This window comes from Poecile atricapillus, chromosome W, assembly GCF_030490865.1.
Source record: "Poecile atricapillus isolate bPoeAtr1 chromosome W, bPoeAtr1.hap1, whole genome shotgun sequence".
Classification (NCBI taxonomy): Eukaryota; Metazoa; Chordata; class Aves; order Passeriformes; family Paridae; genus Poecile; species Poecile atricapillus.
In genome coordinates, this window is record NC_081288.1 from 37,529,237 (window position 1) to 37,554,568 (window position 25,332).

General features: G+C 36.6%; 1 protein-coding gene across 1 annotated transcript in view; it reads right to left on the bottom strand.

The window, feature by feature from the left end:
* Window positions 1-12,930: 12,930 nt before the first annotated feature.
* Window positions 12,931-25,332, bottom strand: part of PTPRQ (protein tyrosine phosphatase receptor type Q) — a 100,373-nt gene continuing 87,971 nt past the window's right edge. The window contains exons 39-45 of the mRNA XM_058863363.1: window positions 24,497-24,573; window positions 21,966-22,100; window positions 21,724-21,849; window positions 19,660-19,808; window positions 17,743-17,878; window positions 14,147-14,270; window positions 12,931-13,860 (exon numbers count right to left, since the gene is read on the bottom strand). Of these exons, the coding sequence (XP_058719346.1) occupies window positions 13,823-13,860; window positions 14,147-14,270; window positions 17,743-17,878; window positions 19,660-19,808; window positions 21,724-21,849; window positions 21,966-22,100; window positions 24,497-24,573 (785 nt within the window). The 3' untranslated portion in view covers window positions 12,931-13,822. The remainder of the gene's footprint in view (window positions 13,861-14,146; window positions 14,271-17,742; window positions 17,879-19,659; window positions 19,809-21,723; window positions 21,850-21,965; window positions 22,101-24,496; window positions 24,574-25,332) is intronic.

The window sequence follows — 25,332 nt, forward strand, 5'->3', positions numbered from 1 at the left end:
TAAGCTGTACAGTCATTACTTTGAAGTATTATTGACTACTGTAATAACTAAGAAATAGAATATACTTAAGTTATTGTACACTAGCAGTTCCTAAATAAACTCCACATGACCAATAATAAATTAATTCTATTTTGATAGAATTATCACCACCATACATCGTGGCCTAGTCATGCTCTTTTCAATGGGATCTGCTGAGTGCTTTGGACTTCTAAAAAGCCCACTGTATAAATGAGATGAGATTCTCTTTTATCATCTTTTAAGCTGTGAAATCCATCCTGTACAATATACAACCCTCAAGGACAGTGTGGTAAAGAAGCTGACATTATGAGGAGCCACAGAGATTCTTTTTCTACAGTTTTCTCCAAGGAAATTGCTTTTTATTACTACAAGAGAATTGGAAATCAGCATCAGGTTTTAATGTCATTAATGAAAAATTACCAAGAAAGACTGCCAATGAATTAATAAATTGTTAATTAATTGAAAATTATTTTGGAGAAGAGAGCCCTCTGAAGGTTCTGGATCATTAGGATTTCTCCATTTGTATCCAAAGGGAATGTCAATTTACAGAAAGAGTTTTTATAGATACTTATATACATACATACATACATATATATACACATATATACATATATATATACATATATATACATATAGTCTTGATCCAGCTGATGTTAGGACTCAGTATTTAATGGAATAAGGAGTTATTACATGATCATACAATTCCATCTTTACAAACTGTATTATTCATTATGCTGGCTGAAAAGTATTGTGTGAGCACACTCAAGCAGCATCAGTGCTTCATGGGTGCTGATATCTAGCTGTCTTTCCAGGCAGAGGATGTGTCTTTGCTAAGGTTCATCTTATACAGGCAGAAACAACAGTTTACAAACAATAAAGAATCTGCAGAGGCTTGGATTATCATCTCTCAGTGTGGAGCTTTCTCAGTCAAGCATCTCAAATTTGACATATCCATGGTCCGAGGAATTTTGTGACACTTCACATAAACTATTTTCCAGAATTCTAGCTCTTTAGTACTGTATTTATGTTCTGGTTTAGTTAACAGTGAACTTTCTTAGCATTTTTTGGAACTTCTAAGCTGTTTGTGAAGTCATGTATCTGAAGAGGAGAAAATACAATACTAGAAAAAAACCCATCACTTTCTTGAGATGTATGGTATTCTCCGACGGAAGATAAATATGTGCTCACAATGTCCCTGAACTGAAAGCCAGGCAAAAATTTTACAATCAGTAGAGAAACTGCCTGATGTGATAAAATAATTCTCTTTTTCCTGATTAACATGAGCAATCCAATGAAGAAGAAATCATAGCCGCATTTTTATTTCTGAAAAAAGTCACTGAGTGACCTTAGTTATAGCACATTCAAGAACTGTGTGCATGCACAGAACAATACTCATGCCTGTGACTCAAACTGATGTATACAGAGAGTTGTAAATGAGAATGAAGTTACTCAAATTTCTTGATGAGACTTTTCCAATGCCCCAAAAATTATGAGTAAGCCGTGATCTAGAAAGGTCTTATCAACTGTATCAGGTTCTTGGACGGAATTAGCTTTCTGATTGTGATAGCTTTTGGGTTTAAGTACTTTGAGATTGTTCTGATCAAAAATACCTGGGGCAGAAATGTGAATTCTTTGTGATTTATTTGCAACTTTATAGTAGCTGATAACAGGATTTATTTTCATTTGAAGAGTCCAAGTTAGACAACAGCTTTTTCACTTGAGCTGTCAGTGCTGATCCCAACAAATAGTTGTGAACTATGGTGAAGACAAGAAATGCATAACAGATATTTCTGAAAGAGATTACATGGTAAGACTTGTCAACTTCTCATTGTCCTGCATATCAATTCTTGACCAGTTTACTACTGTTGGCTCAGCACAGTGGCAATCCTAGGTCAGATCTTCATGATCTTAGCTATTTTGTACCTGAGGAAATGCAGTGCTAGGAAGAAAAGATGGGATTAATCTCAGCCATCCCTACAATCCTTTTTGCCATAAGAACTAATACATGATAGCAGCTATCGGCCCGAACCAAACGGCTTCCTTTAGCAAATATGACACAGACATCACACCAGTCACACATAGTCTACATCCATCATCCACATGCTTGCTCTTGGGCACAGTGAGCTTACAGAAGTAATTAATGGATAAGTGTGACTCTTCCAACTTTCTGCCTAACAGTCCACATCCCTGCCTACTTCTGTTAGGATCTGTTTACAGACATGTTGCCCATCAATTTATCTAATCCCCCTCTGAACATCCCAAAAGTGTCTCACCTCCCAAAGTATTTTTTGCAATCATTTACATCTGATAGGGCTTGCAGGATCAAGTCCCAAAGGACAAGCCAGTGAAGGGAAATCTAGATAGATAATCCTTCTTGGACTAACCATGAGTAGGGTCTCAGAGCTGCCAAGAGACATCAGGGAGTGCATAGGTTAGCACATGCCAATTAGCACTAATGCCATCAAGGGCCTGATTCCACATGGGATTTATGTGCCTGTGCCCCAATTTGAGTGCCTAAATTCATGTGTACTTTCAGGCCTTGCTGCTGCAAGACCTTAGAGATATCTGGAAAGGTATATACGTGCTGCATTTTTTATCAGTAAATTTCCAGAGGTATCTAAACATGATCTTCTGGATGTATGCAGAAATCACTCGCTGTTGTCTTGGCAGAGCAGCTGGGGGTATTATTTTCCATGTGCTGACATATTGACAGGACCTAGAGCAGATGGAGTCAGAACATACTTTCTAGATTGAACCTCAAACACAAGTTAGCCAAGGGCATTTTATGTGGCAGTTCAGGACTTACTTGTCATTCCTGATGAGACTGTAACTGCCTCTTAGTGAAGCCACAAGATAAATGGCCATCTTGACATACCAAGGCCCTGAGTAACCTGATCAAACTTTGAAGCTGGACCTGGGTTAGATGACCTCCACAGGTCCTTTCCAGCCTAAATTACTCTAGTACTCCATTCTAAAGCTGAGGAAGAGCAGTTGTAAACAACAGAGGAAAAAAAGGTTGGGAAAGAAAGGATAGCATAGACATTTTAGGACAGAGTCACAAAGGCAAGGGACAAATCAAGAAATTGATATCAAAACTCATAAAAATTAAGAAGAAACTTCTATTAAGGTTTTGAGAGAACAAAGCGGACCTAAACAGAGAGAAAGCCATTAACAGATGATGCTGTGCTTAACGTCTCTGTCAATCCAAAATGCAAGTAAAAAATAAAGTGCAATTAGCTGGTTAACAAAATTATTAGCACTAATAACAAAAGTAGAAGGAGTCAGGACAGGACAGAAAAAACAAGAGTTAAATTATTAGATTCATTTACATGTTAAACTGGTTTGTCCTCAGTGTAATTAGAGAATTGCCTGAAATCATCTTTGGCATTTTCTGATGTGTTTGAGAACAACTGGTGGATGACTGAGTTTGCAGAGGACTATAGATGGGCAAGTGTAAAGCAGAAACAGAAAGAATGGGACTTTTAGATGAGGAGTTCAGCCTAAGTTTCCTTGAAAATACTGGAAAATTATACAATATTTGTGTACACCTATAAGAATACAAAGGGGTGAATAATGCCAACATGGAGTCGTGTTTGCATTAAAAAATCCTCAAGACTAAGACGAAATCAATTTTTTTTTGCCCTGCCATGATAGGTGTTATGGAATAAGCAGAAATATAGCAGAATATAAGGAGAATAAGCAGAAAACACTTATTTGATTTAAGTGAAGTTTTTTTCTACATTTTCACATGCCATCCTCATATGAACACTATGAAAATGAAGACTATAAAATTAAAGTCATATGTATATTCAACTCTTTGCAAACTCATCAAAGCAGAACTTTTAAATGAGGGACTTCCCAGAGTTCTGCTCTAGGAACTTTGGTTTTAGTTAAAAACTCATCTGCTTGAATTCAAAATATGCTCATCAAGTTTTCAGATGTCACAGAGACATCTTGAATTATCACCTCTTGGAGGACTTGTGCAGATTTCAAATTGTTCATGACCTCAATTTGATGAGGACAAGGGCACAAATGAGGACTTCAGGGAGGCAAATCACTGCAGAAATACAAACTGAGTACTAGGTGGTAACTCTACAGAAGAAGGAAACTGATAGTTACAGTGAGTTATAAGATAAACGTATGTCATACTGCTCAGAAAAGAACCCTACACATCCCACTAGGACATACAAACAGGTCAGAGGAACATGAGGTAGTCCTTCCTTCCTGTTCCAGGCTGGGAACACTTAGCCACAATTCCACATCCATTTTCAGGGACTGCACTGCATCTCAAAACTGATGCAGCTGGTACAACTATAGGAAGCTCAGAATGGGAAGACAAAATGCTAACAAGAATGATGAGACACTTGGAAACTGTGTAAATGTTGAACAAATATGGTGATTTCCTTGACAGAAAAGTCAAGGGAAACAGTGATCAAGCAAACAGTAAACATTGCTGCAAAGAGGAATGGAGTAAACTGATGCTGGTGTTTATGTGGATGGAAACAAATAGATGCAATTAGGTATAACAAAGCAGATTTATGCCAGTGTCCTGATAGAAAGAAAAACTTGGATAGCTTGACTGCAGAGAAGCAGCAAATCAGCTTCTGCTGGAAGTGATGTTGCCCTCAAGGAAAATATGGAGACTATGGGACAATGAAATTCCATTTTTTGCCCTATTTTGCCATGAGATATGACTGTTCCTTATTATGAAGAATTCTACTTTTTTTGGCAGATAACTGAGAAGCATTAAAAGTAGAAGAAGAAAAGCAGTCAAGGCATCAATGCTCTTGCAGGGAGGGAGAAGATCCAGCCAGGCTTCTGTATTTGTTTTTTTTTATTACTGTACTTCAGGTTTTGAACAGCTGTCTTCCACATTTCATGTAAGAGCCTGACCCCCCCACCAGGGTACTTCCCTTTCTGAAGGAATATCTGAATATTCCTGAAAATGGCACTCCTGGCACAAGACAGATAATGCATGTGTAATCCCCTGGTGTGATGATTCCCTGAGATGTGATAAACAAGGATAAACTGTTCCCTGTTCTTAATCAAGAAGGGGATGAAAGTAAATCAGTGTATTATTTAAGTGCTTAAAATAAAATCCAAGCGGTTTACTTTTGGATTTTTTTAGAAGGGGAAATCAGAATTAGCAATTCCTGTTGAATTAGACAACAATTTTTATCTGCATCATCGGTCCTCATTTTTTTTTCCTAAGTCTCATTCATAGTTTCTGAGAATGCCTTTTTTAAGTTGTTAGTTTTCTATATGCTTTCAGTTTGAGCACTTACCTGTCAGCTAAGGATTCTGCCCAAAAGTTAAGCACTGGAACATTTAAATGTCCTTGAAATTCTTTAACACAACCCAACTCCTATTTTATGTCATTGGTCCTTTCTTAATACCTTTCTTTTTGACCTTCAGACAAAAATAAATAAATAAATTAAAAGTTCATGGAGTATGAAGCAGATTGTAATCTACCTGGTCTGTATACTGAAAACTTCCCGTGCCCAAGAGCCCCCAGTGTTTCTGGTACACAGAGAAGCAGGAGAGGAGCTCTCATTTGGAAAGGCTGGAATGCAGGAGATTGCTTTGGTTGTCCTGTGAGCTCACTGCTTCATTGTGGAACATGACTGGGCTGAGTGCCTGGGCTATTCTGATGCTGTTGGCTTCAACAGCTTCCCCTGACTCACTTCCTCCCAAAGGCAGGGTTTGGATTACCCAGCAATGCCAGCAGACCCTGACTGCCAGTCATGTGCTACATCTTTGGCATGGAACTTTATTTGAATTGTGAGAGACCTGTGTGCAGCACAAGGCTAGCCTCTGCTGAAATACAGAGCCTAAAATTATTCTTGCAGTCCTTCTCCAGAAAGAACTGTACAGAGCTCTTCTACGTTGTATATAATGTACTGATTTCCTAAATGTGATTGAAAATACCCTATATAGATTACAAAGACTTGTTTTAAAATAGAATTTGTAATAGAAAACCTCATTTAATTTTATTTTTATTCTCTTAGAAATGACACCATACAGTCTTGCTCACAGATTTATATATTTGAAAGATGAACTTTTTAGCCAAGTTCATCAAAATACTGAACTCTGATTCTCATTTGGAATTTCTCTCTCAGGAAAAAGCAAAACACATCATATGATGATGGATATAAATGGGATATTGTATTTCTGTATTTAATTAATACAGTATTCTTTTCTCCTAAGCATTTTAATACACATATTTCAAGCACATAATTCAATGTACTTTTGCTAAGTACAAGGTTCTTTTCATAAGGATATTGGCTCAATTAACATGTTTTTTTCAAGCTCATGTCTAAGTTTTAAATCCTTCTGGAATTGACACAGCTGTCCATTTTGACACTTTTTGTTAGTTTTATCTCAATGGAAGCTTTCTCCTTCTTTCAGCTGTTGGAGAAATTTTGTTTCACAAAGCCTTCTTAAAGACACTGAACATTCTTCCTGGTTTTGGAGAACCAGATAATATAACAGCTCAAAATTTATTTTTAAAATCAGAATAAATTACTTCTGTAGATTCAAGACTTAATAGTCACAAAACAAGCTAGTCACACCTGATATGACTTAGATGTGCTTTTAGTTTCAAGAACTTGAGTAGCTTCTTGTACATGCATACATAATAAAGGATGTGTGGATGTGATATATTGTAGCAATGATCACAAGCTAGAAAAAGTGATCTCCCAAAAAAAAAAAAAAAAGGGATCTTAAGTTAATTCTTGTAATTTTTGTAATTTTTCTAGAATTCATGACACAGAGCTGGGAGATTTTTCCCAAACACTGAAAAAGAAATAAAATGCCTTGGTTTACAACTACCTGCTGTACTCCTGAAGTGCTGATTAGGAATCTTTCCAGAAATATTAAGTTCTATGTAAAATCTCTCTTAGCTAATGTCCTTCATCTTGGGAGCCACTTCCTACCACAGGTTCTTCCTTGTGAAGACAAGAGAACTGAAGGGATGATGAAAGCTAAGTGAAGCACAAGCACCACGTTGCAGTGATGCCATCCATGGTGACTCTTGACAATCTTCTGACCATTTGTTTGGCTTGGGATGGAGAAGGAATTTATTACTCTGGTGCTATTTTTAGTTGTGAGAGAAGATGCACAAAGACATTTTGGGAGAAACTGGTTTCCCCCAGAGCTTTCACATACAAATACATAGGACACATAAGTGTTAGGAGAAAAGGTTTGACAGGTATTTTTATACAGAAATTAAGTGATCAGTTCAGACATGCAAAGTCCATGAAAACTTAGAACTAAGAATAGATTTTCTCCCACATTAGCAGAGGACCACCTTCCTCTGACTGCCAGCTGGCACTGGTAGTGATGCCAGGGATCCCTTCTGGTTTCAGAGAGAGCACACCAGTATGCAGGAGGGGAATGTTTGTCTCATTAAATTTTGACAGAATTAATATAGCTGATGCATTAATCGTCATTAACAAGCAACCTGATACGTCCCCAAAACCTGTTTAGGAGTGCCAGGATAAGATAATAGGAACTGGAAGGGCAAAAAGAATGGAAAAATCAAGAAGTGATTCATGAATCTGCCTTCATGAGCATTCAGTCACACTCTGGGTGTACAGGATATTTAGTAGATATGTTTTCTTACAATAATGGCCAGATCACAGGGTGTAGGAGTATTGTTTTAAGAATTACAGTACTCTGGCCATTATTATAGAATATTTTTTTATCAAAAAATCCTCCTGGTGGCTGTTTTATCAGGACAGTCCACTATTTCCTAAGACAATTGTAACTATTTAAAAGTCCTATCTCCAAATCCCCGCTTTGAAGGAAAAAAATATATATATATAAAGGACAGAAATGTGTCAAAATTTAAGTGCACTTTAAGTTCAAGCCATGAAGAAGACAGTAAGTCTTTATAAGTTAAAACCACTCTTAATACCAGTTAAACAAGAGGTTTGCTTCTTGTTCTTGTCCTAAGCAGCCAACGATGACAATGACCAGAATTTTCTTGTTTATCCTTAGCAGAGCAAGGTTCAGATTAAACTCCTACATATAAATGTCAGACAGCTTTGAGAACATTTTCTGGACTCCCTGAATGGGACAGTGCATTGTCAGGTAACTTGTTCTCAAAGGGAGTAGGATTACATGCTAGGCAGCCACTCTCCTCAGGTCGGTTCCTTGCCCAGGCCTGGAGTGCAGTACTGTGTTAATGCAGCTCTGTAAATAATTCTGTGCAAAATGTGAAAGCCCAGATTCACACTCTGTGTATTGTCTCTGCAATACTGATGGAGAATTAGTAGAATTCTGTAAGAAAAATAGTTAGATGGAGCTATTGTGAATCCAAACAGAAGGCTGATACATGAAAAGGCACAGTTCTATAACTGCTTTATGCTGGATTCTTAGAAAAGGATTACCAATACAGGAATCAAATTAAAAGTGAATTAATGTTATTTTCTGAATGAATGAATGAATGAATGAATGAATGAATGAATGAATGAATGAATGAATGAATGAATATTATTCCCAACTGGTGAGCACATGCAGATAGCAGACTGATGGAAGAGAGGGACATACAGGTTTAATTAGTTTTATGTTTGTGCCTTCTTGAATGGAAGAAGATCTTCCTTGTCTATATGCCATTTTTCTATGTTCTACACTTGTGGTGTCAAAGTATTTTCCTATATTTAAGATTACTGAAAGATTGACTAAATAGAGTCCTTTGGTTCCTGGCACTAAATTGAATCACAAAGGATGTTATCAGCTGTCATAATAGGTTTTACCAGCAATTGTGTTTTCCAAGTAAACCAGGGGCATTTTATGGTAAAGCTTATTTAAGTTCACTCCTGCATGGATGGCAAGATCTCCCTGCACCATGCATTACTCAGCTCAAAGGTTGTTATATTGTCCTAAATATGCTCTCTGTGCTCCAGGACACACCCCCTGCTCAGCAGGCCTCAAGGAATGCAACTGTGAATGGTACAGCTTTAGCTGCATATTAGGTTTCCGGTACTGAAGTATTCTTTTTATATCATTCAGAACTCCATCTCCTTCAAAATATTTTGGGAACATCCTTGTAAAACTTCCCCCAGCTCCCACAGTATTGACTGTAAAGAGTACTGGAACGGTTTATTCATGATTACAGTGGATAGCTGGGTGCAGCTGTCATCCTACAAAAAGATCACCCTGGTAACACCAATCAACAAGCAGAGTAAGATGATCCAAATATATCTGAAACCTTCTAAATGTTGTCTTTCAACTGAAATACAGACTTGCAGCTTCATTGCAAGCTGCCTGATGATGTGGGGTCTATGAAATTGTCATACAATGTTACCCAGTGGTGAACAGCCACTGATTTTCAGTTTTGTTTACATAGAATCTGAGAAAGGGCCTAAACAATAAGGGAGCTGTGAGAAGAAACAATTAAAATAAATAATTAGTTCAACATTGTTTGGGAAAAGTTATTGGGAAAATAGAATCTCCACGCAAAGTATCAAACACTGAATCCATCCTGCTTTCTTCAACTCACACTGAACAATGACCAGTATTAAAATTTTAGCAGAACTTACTATAGCAGTAAGGGGAACTTCTGGATGAGAAGTCAGCTTACCCTGATAATTGTATTCAGAGCTGATGCTGCACAGACGTGCCACTGGTAACACAGCTCAGCTCTGGAACCACAGAATTAGCTTTGCACTTGCCTGTTAATCATAGCCACAGAGAGGACAGGGCAGAAATGTATTGAACAGGAGTCAGAGCAAAAATGGGGCTGATATTCTATGATGTCATCTGGAAATCAACTCACAGGAAAGAGACAGAGAGAAAGTTCGCAGTGAGACCACTACACAACTGTAAGACCACTACCTGCAGATCATGTCTGCAGCCTTGGAATTCAGATGATCCATATTACTGTTTGCAATTCTAATATAGTCACATACAGACAAAACTCACAACATTAGAAAAGAGAAGAAAACATGGAGAACAGTGTTGGGAAGACCTGTTTTTTTCGACACCATACACAGAGTGGTGACACAACAGTCACAGAGAAATGGTTGAAACAGAGCATCACCTTTCAGCACATTTTCTCTGACTCATCTCCTCAAAATCAAAACCAACAAAGACATGTTCCGTGTTGTTTCAATGGTTTCCAGCTACAATCTACTGTATGCAATGCATTGCAGATTTTGCAGCACTGAATGGACACATAATTTAGTCATAAAACAACCCTGAATTCATTATTACCATGTGTATATCCTCTAAACCAGGGGCTAATTAAATACTTTTTATATGTCTTAAAAGCAAAAATATTTTGGATCTATTTTTACTGTATATTTCCATGCACAGACAATGATCTTTTGTTATGCTTAACACATATGTAACCTTCTGATACAGGTATACTTCTCAAATTTTATTTTAACCTGCTGTCAAAACATTTTCAGAAAAAATATCCTCTGTTCACAGACTTCACAGGGCTTTGTAACCTGAATCTCACCAAATTCATATCCACATCTAGGTTGCTTTTCAATTTCTGTATGCAACTCAGAAAGCTCGCTGTTGTGCTACCTTAGTATGAAATATGATTGACTCATTGTTCTTTGCTGCTACTTCTTAGTAAATGCTTATGGTCATACTCTGTACTGCAGCAATATATAGATGGTATTACACAGGTTAATTCACATTATTAATATTTCACAAAATGTTAAATTAAATTACTGAGAAGTTCCACATATGCAGTAAAATCACAATTGAACTCGCAATTATTTTTATCAACTCTTTTAACAGTGTAAGAAGTGTTTTAAATTCAACACAAATTTAATGTTTTCCTGTCTTTCTGTTACCTTTGCTAACAAAACAAGTCAGTATTTTAAGGACACCGACAGTAGTCTCTTGTAAGGATGTTCAGCAGAACTAACTATAAATATATATAAAAATATGTATTTATATATATATAAATACAAATACTGCTTTTTCTCTGTATGGAGATATATCAGTCTCTAGAAATTTCCCAGATAATTTAATGCAGTGTGACTTAATTTCAATAATCCTCTAGAATTTCTGGTTTTTTCTCCAATTTTTATTCATTCCATTTCTAATTTTAGCAGAGTACACTCTTGCTATATTAGTAGTGCCAAGAATTTGTAGAAAATCGAGTGGTGACATTAAAAATGAATGGATGAACTTCTTCATATATCTAAATATATTCTTAAAATAGCAACTGGACAAATTCTGCTTGACTTCAGCTCTGCAGTGCTGTCAGTAGCACTGCCATAGGTGTCATTTCATAAGGGAAGGAGGGATGGAAGACAAGAGACTCTGTGGAAATTCTTCCTTTGTAACTGAACTGAGGTCTGGAGGAGTTTCTTGATATATGGATGTTCTCCTATCCCTGTAAAGTATTGGCACACACACACAGGAGGGTTCAAACTACTGCTGTGTTTGTATTAAAAACCTGTACTTAGGGAGAATTGCTTGGAGATACTTCTTTCCCTGACCAGGTACCTTATGAGTTGTGGCCAGTTTATGCTGAATATAGGCTTTTACCCTATAGATAATACAAAATGTGTCAAGGTGGCATATATCAGATTGCTTATTTCAAATTGTACAGTAATTGTACTTGAATCATCTTTCATAGAGAAAAGGGAGTCACATTTTCTAGTCTCTTACTAAGTTGTCAGGCAAGCAGGTTACTGAATGCAGTGGAACCATAGGCAGGTCCTCTAAAGGAGTGCACGGAATCTTCACCATTAAGTATTTTATAAAAGCCAGAGAATATTTAAGCATGTTTAGAACTTCTGGAGTTCATCTCTAAGTTGCATAAGGCTTATCTTTTTCCTCCAGATATTCCACCATTGTTGATATAAGACTATACAAGATTATGACTCTATAATGTCAATTTATCACAGTGCTCCCTGTACTGCTACCAAGTGCAACCACAAATCACAAAAAACATCTGTAAGTCCCTATAAGCAATTTGTCAGAATACTTTAAAGTACATGTATAATAAATGAAGAACACATGTTTCATAGGAACCAAATGAAACTAGAGCTGTACCGAACGCTTTGCCAGAGACTTGAACAGCTGTGGACATCACCTCTCTCTCCCCCTATCAAGCTTTAAAAGGCATTGTTTTCTTTTTAGCCTGACAGGTGATGTTTACAATACCGTTGATCTTCCTAGAAGACAGATTGCCCAAATATCTCTGTAGACCACTTCTACCTCTTTAAATGCTGTCTTTTGACTTTCATTTTAGATATATGGCACATTCTATGAAGTGACAAATGGTCTTCACTGTACCATCCTTGACAGTATCTAAAACCACTGTCATTTAGTTCTGGAAAAGTACCACATTGCCTTCTGCATAGCATTTTCTGTCTGAAAGCTACAGTGAAGAAATGGAAATTTTTGTTCATTGGCTGTTCTGTTCAGAGTGTGCACACACAAGAACATACATATTTCAAAGTTCAAAAGAGTTTTGTCTGAATTCCATGAGCTTGATGCCTTAAACTGACAGCTTTGATTTCTTCTGTCTAAACACAATATAAGATGGCAGTTCCAAAGTCTCTTATATTTTTTTACCTGAAAAAAATTTAGCAATCAACCCTTCCACCCAATAATATAAATTGAATACTGTCACTTCCATTTAAAACCAGGGCACACAGTTTCATTATTTCTCTAGTCTTCCTACTCTACTAATTTTTGCTTTTCTCTCAGAAGCTTCCTACTTCTCTCATTCCTGTTTTAGATCTATTTCCAATAATCATCACCATCATCACCATCAGGAGTGGAAGATGTTTTCTTTTTATAAATCTCTAGATTATTATCTCTGGACTTCAGCTCCCATTATTTGCAGTGTCTGAAGTGATCTGCCAAACCCGAGGAAGGTGCTAAAAATTTTCACTTGACAACTGTGTTATAAAATACATTGATATTAAATTTTGAGCAACTTTTCAAAATGCTGAATAGTGTTATATACAAGAAAAGTGAATGAATTCTAAACATTCTATTACATAAGTCAATCTACCATTCATTGTAACAGGTAATAGATTTATAGGTTTACTTTGTTTTATCTGCTTGAAAAAGTAGCAGGAATGTAAAACACTTTTTTTTTCTGCTCTGAACATGTGCAATCATCATTATGTATTTAAAAAAAAACCCAACCTGCTGATTATAAAATAGTTTAAAAAGCCCCAAGTGTCCCTGAAGAGCTACTGTGTGCTGTGTAAAAGCTGAATAATCCTCCCCATGTCAGAAGGTGACTCTTCAGCTGTTCAGGATCATAAGCTGATGTACTACCACTTGTTAAAAAAATATTCAAAACACAAGAACATACACTTTGGTAAAGATCATTATGATGGTCTTGCAATTAATCTGCAAGAATTGACAACATTGAAGCCAATCTATCAAGAATGAGTAAAGAAACCTTAGCTTTTACTTAAAACCAAAACACACAGAACACAGCAAATTCACACCAAAATAGGTTCAATGGAAATATGAATTTTTTACATCCTATTTGGCTCATTTTTCTTTTACAAAGATAGTTTGGAAAAAAGGAATGTGTTCAAATACACTTTAAATACATTCTGAATGCACTATTTATACAACACCAGAAGTGCAGTCTGTGCAAAAGTACTCCAAATCATTATTGCTCCATGTTCTGAATAGGATACTTCCACTTATTTATGAAGGCACATTGATAGAAAAAAAGATTCTCAATCATCTGTGTTTCTTTTAATCGACAAAATAGGGGAATTCACTTTGGCCCCTGTGCTTAGAAAAATATGACTTTGAGTTTCAAAATCTGCTTTGCTGTAGTATTTCCTCCTAGTATTTACATGGTTGTTTCTTCCCATTCAAGCTCCACATCACCTGCAGAAGAAACAGATGCATTAAATTAACCTACCTTGTAAACAAATAGTAACAAATGGCAGATAGCTGTTTTTCACTTAATTTAAAAGATCTTGCATGGAAAAATGTGGGGAAAGCTTGAGCAATAACCATTACTGTGAGGGGGAATATAGCGCAGCAAAAGGCTAGGTATTTATATTTTGAAGCAAAAAATGCATGTCCAAAGACTTTTTTTCTGCTTCTTATCTGGACAAGTCATTGCACCTGCTGTGAAAAAGTAATTTTGACACAGTCTGTATCTCCTTACCTTCCATGGCATCCAGAGAGTCCATCTTTTGCAGTGCTGAATAATTTACAAAACACAAGGGCTGACTACTTCCCTTGGTTGTCAAGAGATCCAATACACATTGATGTAAAAATATATATTGTGCCTGTAAATGTGAATTCAAAGATGCTTTATTAGAAGAAAAATGTACTTGTAATACCAAAAAACCTTTTTACTTTTTCTATACACACCTAGAAAATCTCAAAGTAACTGCAGTTTAACTCAGCAGTCTCAGTACTTTTGTGATTATATCATATATGCCTGATCTGATTTCAATTATTATGAAACATAATGCTTTAAATTTGTCAAAACATTTTAATCCTTATGAACAGTAAGATATATGAAATTAGACTAATCATTACTGAAATTAATAGGTTACTTCACAATTTTCTGTGAATGTTTGTTCTATGAAAAGACATTTTGCCACGAGATGCAGACTGAAGAAACTGAATCATATGAATGTAATATCTAGATAAGAAAATTTTCCTCTTTCTACCACAGAGAAAACCAGCAGGGTGCACTCAAATGCAGAAGTTCAAGTAAATCTAAACCTATATGTTCCAGGAGCTTGCACCAGTGCTAGCAGCAAATTAACCTAGTATTTTGAGTCATACTCCTCAAGCTGTAGCCTCACTTTTAACACATGATAGCACGAAGAGTGGGCAACTGAAATTAATTTGACACTTTCAAGGGCATAAAGTCTGAAAAGAGGAAAACAAAATAAGGTAATGTGAGAATGAAATAAAGAAATGAAAATAGACAGAAATACAATAAATGAATTAAGCATATATTCACATTGAAGTATTGTATATGTAGATGCAGAAAATAAGCCAGGTACATTCAGATTGAAAGAGACCCCTTGAGACCACCTGCTGCAACTACCCACTGTTCAAGCTGGGTCAGCTAGAACATGTTGCCCAGAACCTTGCTGAGATGGATTTGGAACCACTTGGCACCAAAATCATACTCTTAGATTTGACTTTTGCACAGGTAAAAATATTTATGCACTTTTTTGGCCCAATAATTGCTATTTTGTTTCAGAACTTCCATCAATTTGCAATTCAAGAGTCTCAGATGTATGAGAGAAATTTGCTTACATGGATAAGTTTTACTGTCACAGCTCCAGAACTGTGGGCAATTAAAACAGCTTTTCACAGATTTTCCCCTGAAGCATGCAGCACCATTACACTTTTCAATAACTTTATTACTGAAATAATAGCATGACATTACTTCAAACTAGCCCTTGTACTTGACAAGAAGATAAACTTTGACATGTCTGCTGAATAAATATGGATTTCTAGAATGAAGGTCTTAAATTTCAGTAGAGTTTAGATTGGTTATTCTAGTTCAGAATGTAGACTCTGAAAGCTCTGTGGTCTCTTGCACTCATACAGCTACTTCTGATGATGTAGCAATGAAAATCTTTCTGGGTTTGCCAGGGGAGAGTGAAGGAGGCTATCTGGGTAATTTATATGTAACTTAATATTTTCCCAGTCAGAATGACAATCTTAACTATTCTCATTAATTGGTTATAATAACAGATCATGACTCTGTTAGCAAAAGGAACATTATTTTGAAGCTATAAACTAGCAAAATACAGGTCTGAGAGCAATCAGATTTTATTTATTTTACTCATAGATGTTACAGACAGTCTGACTGAGGGATTTCTATACTGAGTTCTGGGAAGGAATTGCTCCTCTTTTATATCTTCTGTGCTGCTCACATAAAATCTGATTAATAGGTAACTTGACAGTGTTTTATAACAGAACTCTCAAAATAGCTTGACTTTTGAATCCACCATAAAACTTTACAAGACTGATTCCCTTTGGGCAAGTTTTGTTGCTGATCTGACTTTTGTAGTCTTGCAAATATGAGTAGAAATGACCTGGACAGAGAACAGGCTATCTCAGAATTTTGCATCTAGCATACAGATGGATACTTGATTTGTTAGGAAATCTGAACTCTGACACCATCATCTTGTATTGCATTTTGGCACACCTTTTCCTAGCCCCTGCCAAAACATTCAAGTGAAGAGATACATAAAAATAATGCATATTTTAAAACATGTGATGATGTTATCAAATGTTTGACTGTTTTAAGATTTTATTTTGGGAGTGCTCCCATTAAATTGCCTTCCAGCGTTTGATTTATTTCTATTCTACTTCTAGACAAAAATGTAAAACAAGAACCAAGAAGTATTCACAGAATTCATCGTCACAAGAAAGTACTGGCAATTGTTTAGCTGCATCAAGACTTCAAAAGGAAAAATCTAGACTGCAGCTTACAAGACACATCATGTCAGAATATCACCAGAGGGTCCCATAAAATTTTCTGAAGGGTTAACTGCTTTGTGTATTCTGACACACTTTCTGCATATTCAATGTGTTTCTTGTTAATGGTATGTTCTGTTATTGCCCAGGTTGATGGTTTGGTCCAAATTATACCCTCCCACCCCATGTTGTCAATCTGCCCTGAGTCCCCTGTCAATCCTACCTTAGGTCAACCACATGCTTGGAATTCCACTTTGGAAATACCCTAAACTTTGACGCTTGATTAGTCCATGTGACCAGCTTTCCCCCCCTACCTCCCTCATTGGACAATGATTTTGTGAACCCTGCCTTTCACCCTCCCCAGGATATCTCTGATTAGCTGATGCTTTGTACCCTCCCTTTGAACCGCCTCCCTATTTCAGCTGTTGCACGCTCGCATTTTCTGTCCTTTGCCCCCGAGATTCCCCAGAGCAATAAATCCTCTATTATCCCATGACAAAGACCTCCCTCTCGTCCTTGTCTCCTCAGAGCACAGACTGACAGCCAAAGAGCCATAGAGCAAGTGCTCTAGTCACACCTCGGGTCATCCTGCTCCTGGGGTGTGACCCACTGGGCATTTAGGATCAGCTTTAAATTCTTCTATTATTCCTTTACATATACTCAGAATTCCAGATACAGCAAAAGGAAGTCTTCTTTGCCAGCAGATCATCACTGACTTATCTCCATACAAAATAAGTCTGTCAGAAATGTACTTTTTTAGACCCAAAACCCACCATTGCTTTTGAACAGTTTGGAATCTGTGATCAAATTCATCCATATGTACTATGGATGAATTATGTACTTTTTCATTTCAAGTAATTGAAAAAGAATCAAGGAATCAATGATGAGTCCAAAGGCAAATGAATATTTTAAAGTTTGGTGGACTGTGCCACATATACATACACAGAAAAAAAAATACAGTAAAGTAATAAATAAAGTCAAATTAAATAGTGAATGAGTGAATCCATTTTTAATCTAACAATTGTTCAGCACCCAAAACTTGAAATAAAGTTTCTTAGAGACAGAAATCATTATTTAGGTTTAAAAATAAATAGCACTCTTTTCAGAACTTGTCAAAACTGCTGGCTAAGTGTACTTCGGTGGATACAGACAATGTATTTCCACAATGCTTGGAATGAATAAAAGCAGGATTTGGTAGAAAATGTATTATACAGCTGATTATTATGAGCTTTCTAGTCTTGTTTTGTAGATCACACAAAGAAATGACTAATTTTTTAACAACAGGAGAACAGGATAGATAAATCTTACCAGATTTTGTACCATACACATTCTTTCACTTCTTAGCTCAGCTACAAGTCCATAGATATCCACAAAATCATGGTCATTTACATGTTGAGTTAAATGGTCAAGTGCAATATAAACACCTGTTCTTCCAACACCAGCACTGCAAACATGATAAAAAAGATAAAATCAAGCTTTTTTGTTAATGCTTTCATCATTTTCTTAGAATATTCTGGATAAATTGTTTATCGTAAAAGAAAAACTTTTGAAGCAAAACCTAAATCTTTTTTTCAGTATTTAAATCTTGTGAATTCCTTTCTGAATTGGATCAAGTGAAATCTGGATTTGAGCCAGTTTCTAATTTTGATTTCACATTTTCATCATTTTCAATTTCTCATTTTCATCAGATAAATGAGATATTACTCATTTGTATGTTCATAAGACCCAAACCTGTTTGAGCAGGATAAAAGATCCTATAGCTTTTCTGTGAGTTTTCTGAAGTTCATTAATTGAGAGGAAAAAAAATCACAAGATTTTGTGAAATCACACAGGGATTCTGTGATACTTTTGGTATTTGAGATTCCACAACATGGCATCTAGCAAAAAATTTAAAAGAAAATACTTTTAAAAGGAGGATGAGTATTCAAGACACACTGACAGGTAGTGTTTTATTTCAAGGTTTTATAATGAATAGGATCATTTCCAAATGATCATCAGACTTCTCAGCAATTGGTGTAATAAATTCAGGATGTATCACTGTGGATAATGAAGAGATACATAGCAGAACTCTTGAGCTTGAGATATCTAGTGAGCAAAAAATAATGAGTTTTCTGGATATGATAATATAGCCATCAGGAATTTGAGCACAAGTGGAGTATCAGGCCCATGCTGGCCCCTTTACACATCTCCCTTCCGAAAAGAATGTAGGGTTCCTTGCAGAGAGACCCCACAGAGTATAAGTGTCCTGAAACCATGAAGAGCATATTGTTCTCTCCTGTTGTAGCCTCTCTGGCCCTTGCAGCAGAGGCAAATGTTCATCAGAGACAACAATATTAAATAAGGCTTTACTATCCTTTGTGAGTGGTACCCATGGGATGCTGAGGACAAATAAAAAGGACTGATACATGATAAAATCGTTTGGGAAAAGATTTGTAACATCAAAGCCATCTTTTCCTGCCACTTATTTCCAGACTCTCACCAAGTGAGAAAGAGGCAAAGACTCAGCAGCAGACATAGGTTCAGATCCCTTTTATGGAGCATGCCCTCTCACTCAGTGGGAACTGCACAAAAAATGCAAACACACTCATTGGTCTCCGTAAGACATAGGCCTCCCCACACACATTTACTCTTCAAAACAGAAGTTTAAGGATATTAATGAAATCACTGGAAACTATGACATCTGAACACCTCTAACCACTAGACCATTTACTTAAGAGCCTAAATATAGGTTTTAGCTCTTTATCGGCATTCAGGTTTGAAATCTGGCCTATGAAACCCCTTATTTCTATTTGTCATTCTCTGTGGCTTCAAGTAGTTTCTTCCTTATGGTATGTGACGTGTACATTTTAAATATATTTCTAATACTTTTTAAGAAGAGTTCTATTTATAATAGAAGTGATTTAAATGAACACATGTGATTTGCTATTCCTCTTCTTATGATTAAAGAGGAAAATGGAGAAATATCCAGCAGTACTTTATGGTAATTGTTGGAGCAATTATTTCCCTGGCATCACCCCAATGGATTTCCATAAATGGAAGAACAGGCATTGGCATTTTACCTTCTAGAAAGGAGTAAGAAGGACTGCTAGAGAAACCTTCACTGCTGTCCATACTAGAACCAAATCTGTGCACTCAGTCTTCATGGCTGTTCTGGCAACTTTCCTGTGCATTATTATGCACTTACAATTCGAAACTACCAAACGATGATTTGGTGAATACGCTTACCTGCAGTGAACCACCATTGGTGTGTTATCATGTGCTCGACTTGCACGGATAAGTTTTACAAAATGGATAATTGGTGCAGTAGTTTCAGGGACTCCATGTTCTGGCCAAGAAGTAAAGTTACACTGCCGTACCATCATGCAGTCTCCATGCTGAAAAATACATAATAATGCAGTTTTTACAGAAGAAATGCTACAGAAGGTTCTGTAAGGTACATGCAACCTTCTCCGTAACCTCATGTAAAAAAAGTAAAGTTAGAATAGCATAATAATTATAAGATTACTGGCATGAAGGGATAATTTTTTGTTCACAGAACTTCTGGCAGGTTTTTTGGTGATGGCATCAAGTTCATCTTTCAGAAAGTATTAGTGACTTCAGTAGTGACTCTTCATTTGACTTCAGTGATTATATCTGTAATTTGTGGATTGCAAGTTGACATTTCTATGGCTCATTTAGATGTTTAGTGAGCTGGAATGACAAATTTGTTCAGGAAAAAGCAACCACTCTAAGACTGATCCTATATGGTAAAGGCAAGCACACATACAGTGGTAAACACAGATATATTTTCTTTCATGCTCTCTCAATAAGAGCAGAAGTATCCTCAAAAAAGAGGTTATAATCTGATACCCAGACTACTTTTGAAGGATGTAAAAATGAAACAGTATCATGTCAAAGGCCTGTCTACATCAATATGCTGTTTCCAACAGTGGTCAAGAACAAATATTAGGGAACATTATAAAACATGACAACAATGAATCTGTAGTTCTGCAGAATATCCTTTCCATTCTTAATCATTTGTGACTTCTGAACTGCCTCAGTGAGGGACAGTAAATAGAAATTTAATAGTACTTATCAGTATTATCTTCTACTAATTTATGCAAATTTTTTGAATTCCTCTAAGTTTTAGCATTCACAATATCCTGCAGCAAGGAGTACCACAATTCAGTCAACCGTTGTGTAATGAACCAGTTTTTCTTTTTTTTAAGTTCTTTTGAATCAATCACTTCTTTCATATTACAATTGTACAACCTCAAAGCCAACAATACAGCACATTTAGTGACATGCTTACAAAGGGCATAGCTTCTTGAGCAGGGTAGTTCAGCTACAGTGAATGGATCACCCACTCAATTCAGATTATCTTCTTTTCAGCCTCACCCTCCTTAACACAAGTGACTTGGCATTTCACTGGCATTCACTTTTATTCTAAATAGTCCTTTTCCCAGTCTTGTTTCTCTGTGTTCTATTTTTAGCTGAAAAAATGTTCAGTTTCTCTGTACTGTGTGCACAACATATGCCCGTGGGGCGACTGCTGAGACCAGCCCCTACCTGCTGTGTGCCCTTTGTCACATGCACATGCCACAGGATGGTATTGTCTGCATTAGGACAGCCAAGTTCAGGTCCTAGGATCTGGCTGCACTACTTACAACACAGATCAATGCTGGGAGTGCAGAAGAAAGCTGAATTAATTTTGGGTCTTTATTCCCAGACTGTTTTTAAGCACGCCTGCTGTTCCGACTTAATGCTGGGTTATGCTTTTTCCAAAGGGTGAAAACTAGTGGGTCATGACAAAAGTGGAGATCTCTGCTGCACCCCTACTCCTCCTTCCCAGCACAAAGAGTAGGAGTAATACCGATGATTCTCATATTGGGTGAATCTCCTGGGGGTGGAGGCCAATGGCTGGTGGTACAGAGCAAAACAGCTGCACCAGAGAATCTTGCCCTTTAATCTGAGAGGGATACATTCAAAGGGATTTATTTGTCTGATCCCAGAATGATTAGGATTATTCCTTTCTAGGACAGAGACCAAGGTGTCCAAGTAGACACTTCACCTCCCACCAGACCAGAAGTTCAGTAATCTTAGTAGGCCTTCCACAGCCTATTGGACAAATATCTGAGCTCTTTGTGACAGAAATTCTCAGGAAATAAAACATGAATGAAAGTAAAATGCATATACACTAAAAGGTTAAAAGAAGAATATTGAGGGAGCAGTTGGGTGGGATATAGCATATCTGATGTTCTTTGGGGAGTTAGATGAATTTTGTTCAATCACTTTCCAGTGCTGGCTTACCCTTTCAATTTTTAGATCTCTGATGGTCCAGTCTATTTGAATATCTTCCATCAATTTAGTAATCACTATATCCCCAAACACAGTCACTGGTTTATTATCTTCTGGCCAGTACTGATGACATCTTATCTGCAGGGAGATGATTACTAATTAATTAACAATTATCATGTTATAATCTTGACAGAAACTGCACACAGAATTTCCAATTACATCAGATGCTTTTAATCGGTTCACTGGTAACTTACACGTCCTTTTTCAAAACATTGTGTGAGCATCACAAGCGTTTTAGCTCTTGTCTCCCACACCATTCTCCAGAAATCACCCACTGTTCCTGGTAATGGTCCCTGAGTTGCAATAAACTCGTTTGGACATAAATAGCCCTAAGAAAGAGAAAATATTTAATACATAATGGCTGGCAAGGAAACAAAAGGGTTTGCATGTGACTCATAGCTGTGCCTGTATCTGCCATGCCTAAGGCTAAAACCTTGTCAGACTTACTAAATGAATTGGCATATGCCTGGATAGTCACTGCATGGCAGGCTGCCTCAGAAAACTAAGAAAGAAATGGTTTTTTTGTGTAGTCCAGTTATGAACCAATACTCTACTAAAGTATGGGAAGTGCCATGGCAATAGAAATGCATTTAGCAGAGCTATTACAGGGACATCAGGTCATCAATTCCCATTTAAAAAAATCAAAGCCTTCACATTATGCTTACTGCACATCCAGACAGAAGTTACCAAGAACTAGGTCAAGAGGTGGCCAACAAAGTAGAATTAAATAGTTCTAAGGAGCAGTGGAGCCAGGGAAACAACTAAGGAGCAGTCTGAGAACCAGTGCAAGTAATGCACACACTAATGACCTTGTTCTTTGGTGATTGTCTGGGATCTGCTGTAACTTGGGGCTGAAACTTACTGAAATAAATGATCTCTGATGAAAGGCCTTCAAGAAACCTACTGAAGGTGACTTATTTTAGTGTTGGTTTCTGCTCTTCGGTTAATTTATAAATTGGTGTAAAACTTTGGAAGAAGAAGTTTATTGAAAAAATCTACAGATGCTCTGAGTGCGTGGTTTCACATGGATCTGGTTCCTCATAGAAATACACCTACAGGAACTATTATGTACTATAGAAAGTCTAAAATAGCAACAATAACAATAATAGTAATAAATTTATGCTGTAGAACTAGCAGTTTATAATATCACAGTGTTCTGCTTTTTTGCTCTAAACAACAGACACAGTGGTTTATAGCATCAGCAAAGCTTCTTGTTGGAATTATAGCCCTATAATTCACAGCTGCCTGTTATTTACTCCATCTATAATATAAAGAACAGGTGGCAGTGGGAAACTACATTAATCCTCCTTAGTTTAAGACTGAGGTGAGAAACTATAATTCAGGGATGCAAAGCTTACAATTCAGTTACTGACTTCGTTTAACCAATGAAAGTCAAAGCAGCAGCAGAGTTCCTATTTGTTAAAATATGTGTACAAGACTTCTATTTTCCTCTGTTAACAAGCATGCATTTGTAAATAAGCCTAGGTAATCAGGTATGTAAATACACATACATATTGCATGTTTACAGCTATATGCATTTATATATTCATACATCTACAAACATGGAAAGTAAGAGCATATAAAGGGCAAAACTTTAGCCTTGAGAAGCCATAACACTGTAATTGTCTATTCACTGATGACTGGTCATCATATGTGCACACAAGCAAAATCTCAGCAGGGAACACTCTGTAGCTGGCTTTTGCTGCAGCTTTTTGGAAGCTGCTGTTAGTGTTCCCTGCCTAGGACTTGGCTTGTCAGTGACAGTAAAGACTAGACCATGCTCCAAGATGCCTCGGCTTTCCTTCTCAGTCAATCTGTGTATAATCCCAGTATCAAGTGGCATGGTTGTTCCTGGCTGCTAACTCTCAGAGCAAAGACATGATGGGAATAAATACCATTTTCTAATAAGAAAGGAAGATCCTCTCAGCTCTACTGATTATTCTCTGTAATGTCTCTTAGTTACCTGCAAGTAACTATTTCTATTTTCCTTTGTGTCGTCTGTTCTGATTATACTCTTCATGTCTTGCTATGTGTTTAAAAAGTATTTAATGTAAATCAAGTCTTGACCTCATGTAAGATCACCAGCCACTGCTGGAAGAGATTAGAGGCATAACTATAATTCACACTTTGAGCTTCAACGGGACAAAAATGAGATTAAAATATATATGAAGAATTTACTGAGCACACAATAACAAAGAGGGGAAGTCTGTGAAGAAAGATGAGGACAAAAAATAGCATTACTTTCTTCTTCAAGAAGCCTAATTTCATTTTCCTCCATCATAATTTGCACAAAATAATAAGGGGAATGCCAAAACTGTTAGCCATTTCTATGAAAGTTTTTAGTTAGGTTGTCTTTGCATTGTCCTATTCATATACAAAAACTTTAACTCCTGCATCAAGAGACCAAATAACACCTATCTAAACGATTGACCTCAGTGGGAGTTCCACTATTGCCTTTCATGATAATGGTATGAGATAATTTCTAAAAAGAAATTTTCTGGACAGTTCTGATTATTCTGGAAATAATTGCTTAGCAAGGAAAATGGGATATGTATATTTTCTACTTGTCATGTTTACTGCCACAGGGGTCACTTGAACAATGTCATGGCAACAAGGGTTGTAGTGAATGAAAGAAAAATTAGAATCCTTTTTTTGTTGCAAGTTATCTTTTTACTCTTGTACCAGAAAACAAATACAGTAAAAATGTGAGAGACTTTCTACTTACAGACACATAGCTGGCATTAATGTAGTCAGATCCAGGAATACCAGCATCAGGCATCAGCTTTACTCTGTTGTTATTATCTATCATGGAAGTAAAGTCTAGTTAACTAAAAGATTGGTTCAAAAACCACAAAACATGTAAAAAGTGTTCCTGGAGTGCTAAGAAATCAAAAATACTGTTATTAACAGTAACAATATTTGAAAGAGTAGAACACTAATTACAAAGGTAATTTGACCTTTTTCCATTACTCTATGGTCTTTCTTCAATGCTTCAGACATGCTGTATATAATACTTTTTAATTTAAATGGTGAATGAGCCAAAATCTCCAATTTGATGTATGTGTGGGAGGATTCTGTACCTAAAAGGAGCCCGTGTACTTCAAACCATGCTGTTCTAGCACACACAGCTTCTGCATGAATCAGAGGACAGGGTCAGGGATCTGATGGTTTTTTTCTATATACTTGCTGCCCAGGTCACTAACCCGTATTCTGGCATTTCTGCATAGCTTTACTCTTTTTTTACATAAGGTTAAGTCATTAAAAAAAAAGAAAAGGGAAAAAAAAAAAAAGTTAGGGTTTCTGTTTTGGTCCCGCAGTACATATGCAGAAGTTACAAAATCCAAGAAATATGTGTAATACCCGAATTTTTGGTGTTTGGTCCTCAACTTGGTAAAGAACATTAGAATCCAAAGTTAAATAATTATGAAACATATGTGTTTATGTTTTATTATCTGCCACAAAGATACATTTTTAGTGAATGTAACTTAGAATATGTCTTGAACAAGGCAGTAGATTGCAGGAACAGCTGCTCTGAAAAGTTAATAGCACAGAATGTAGCAT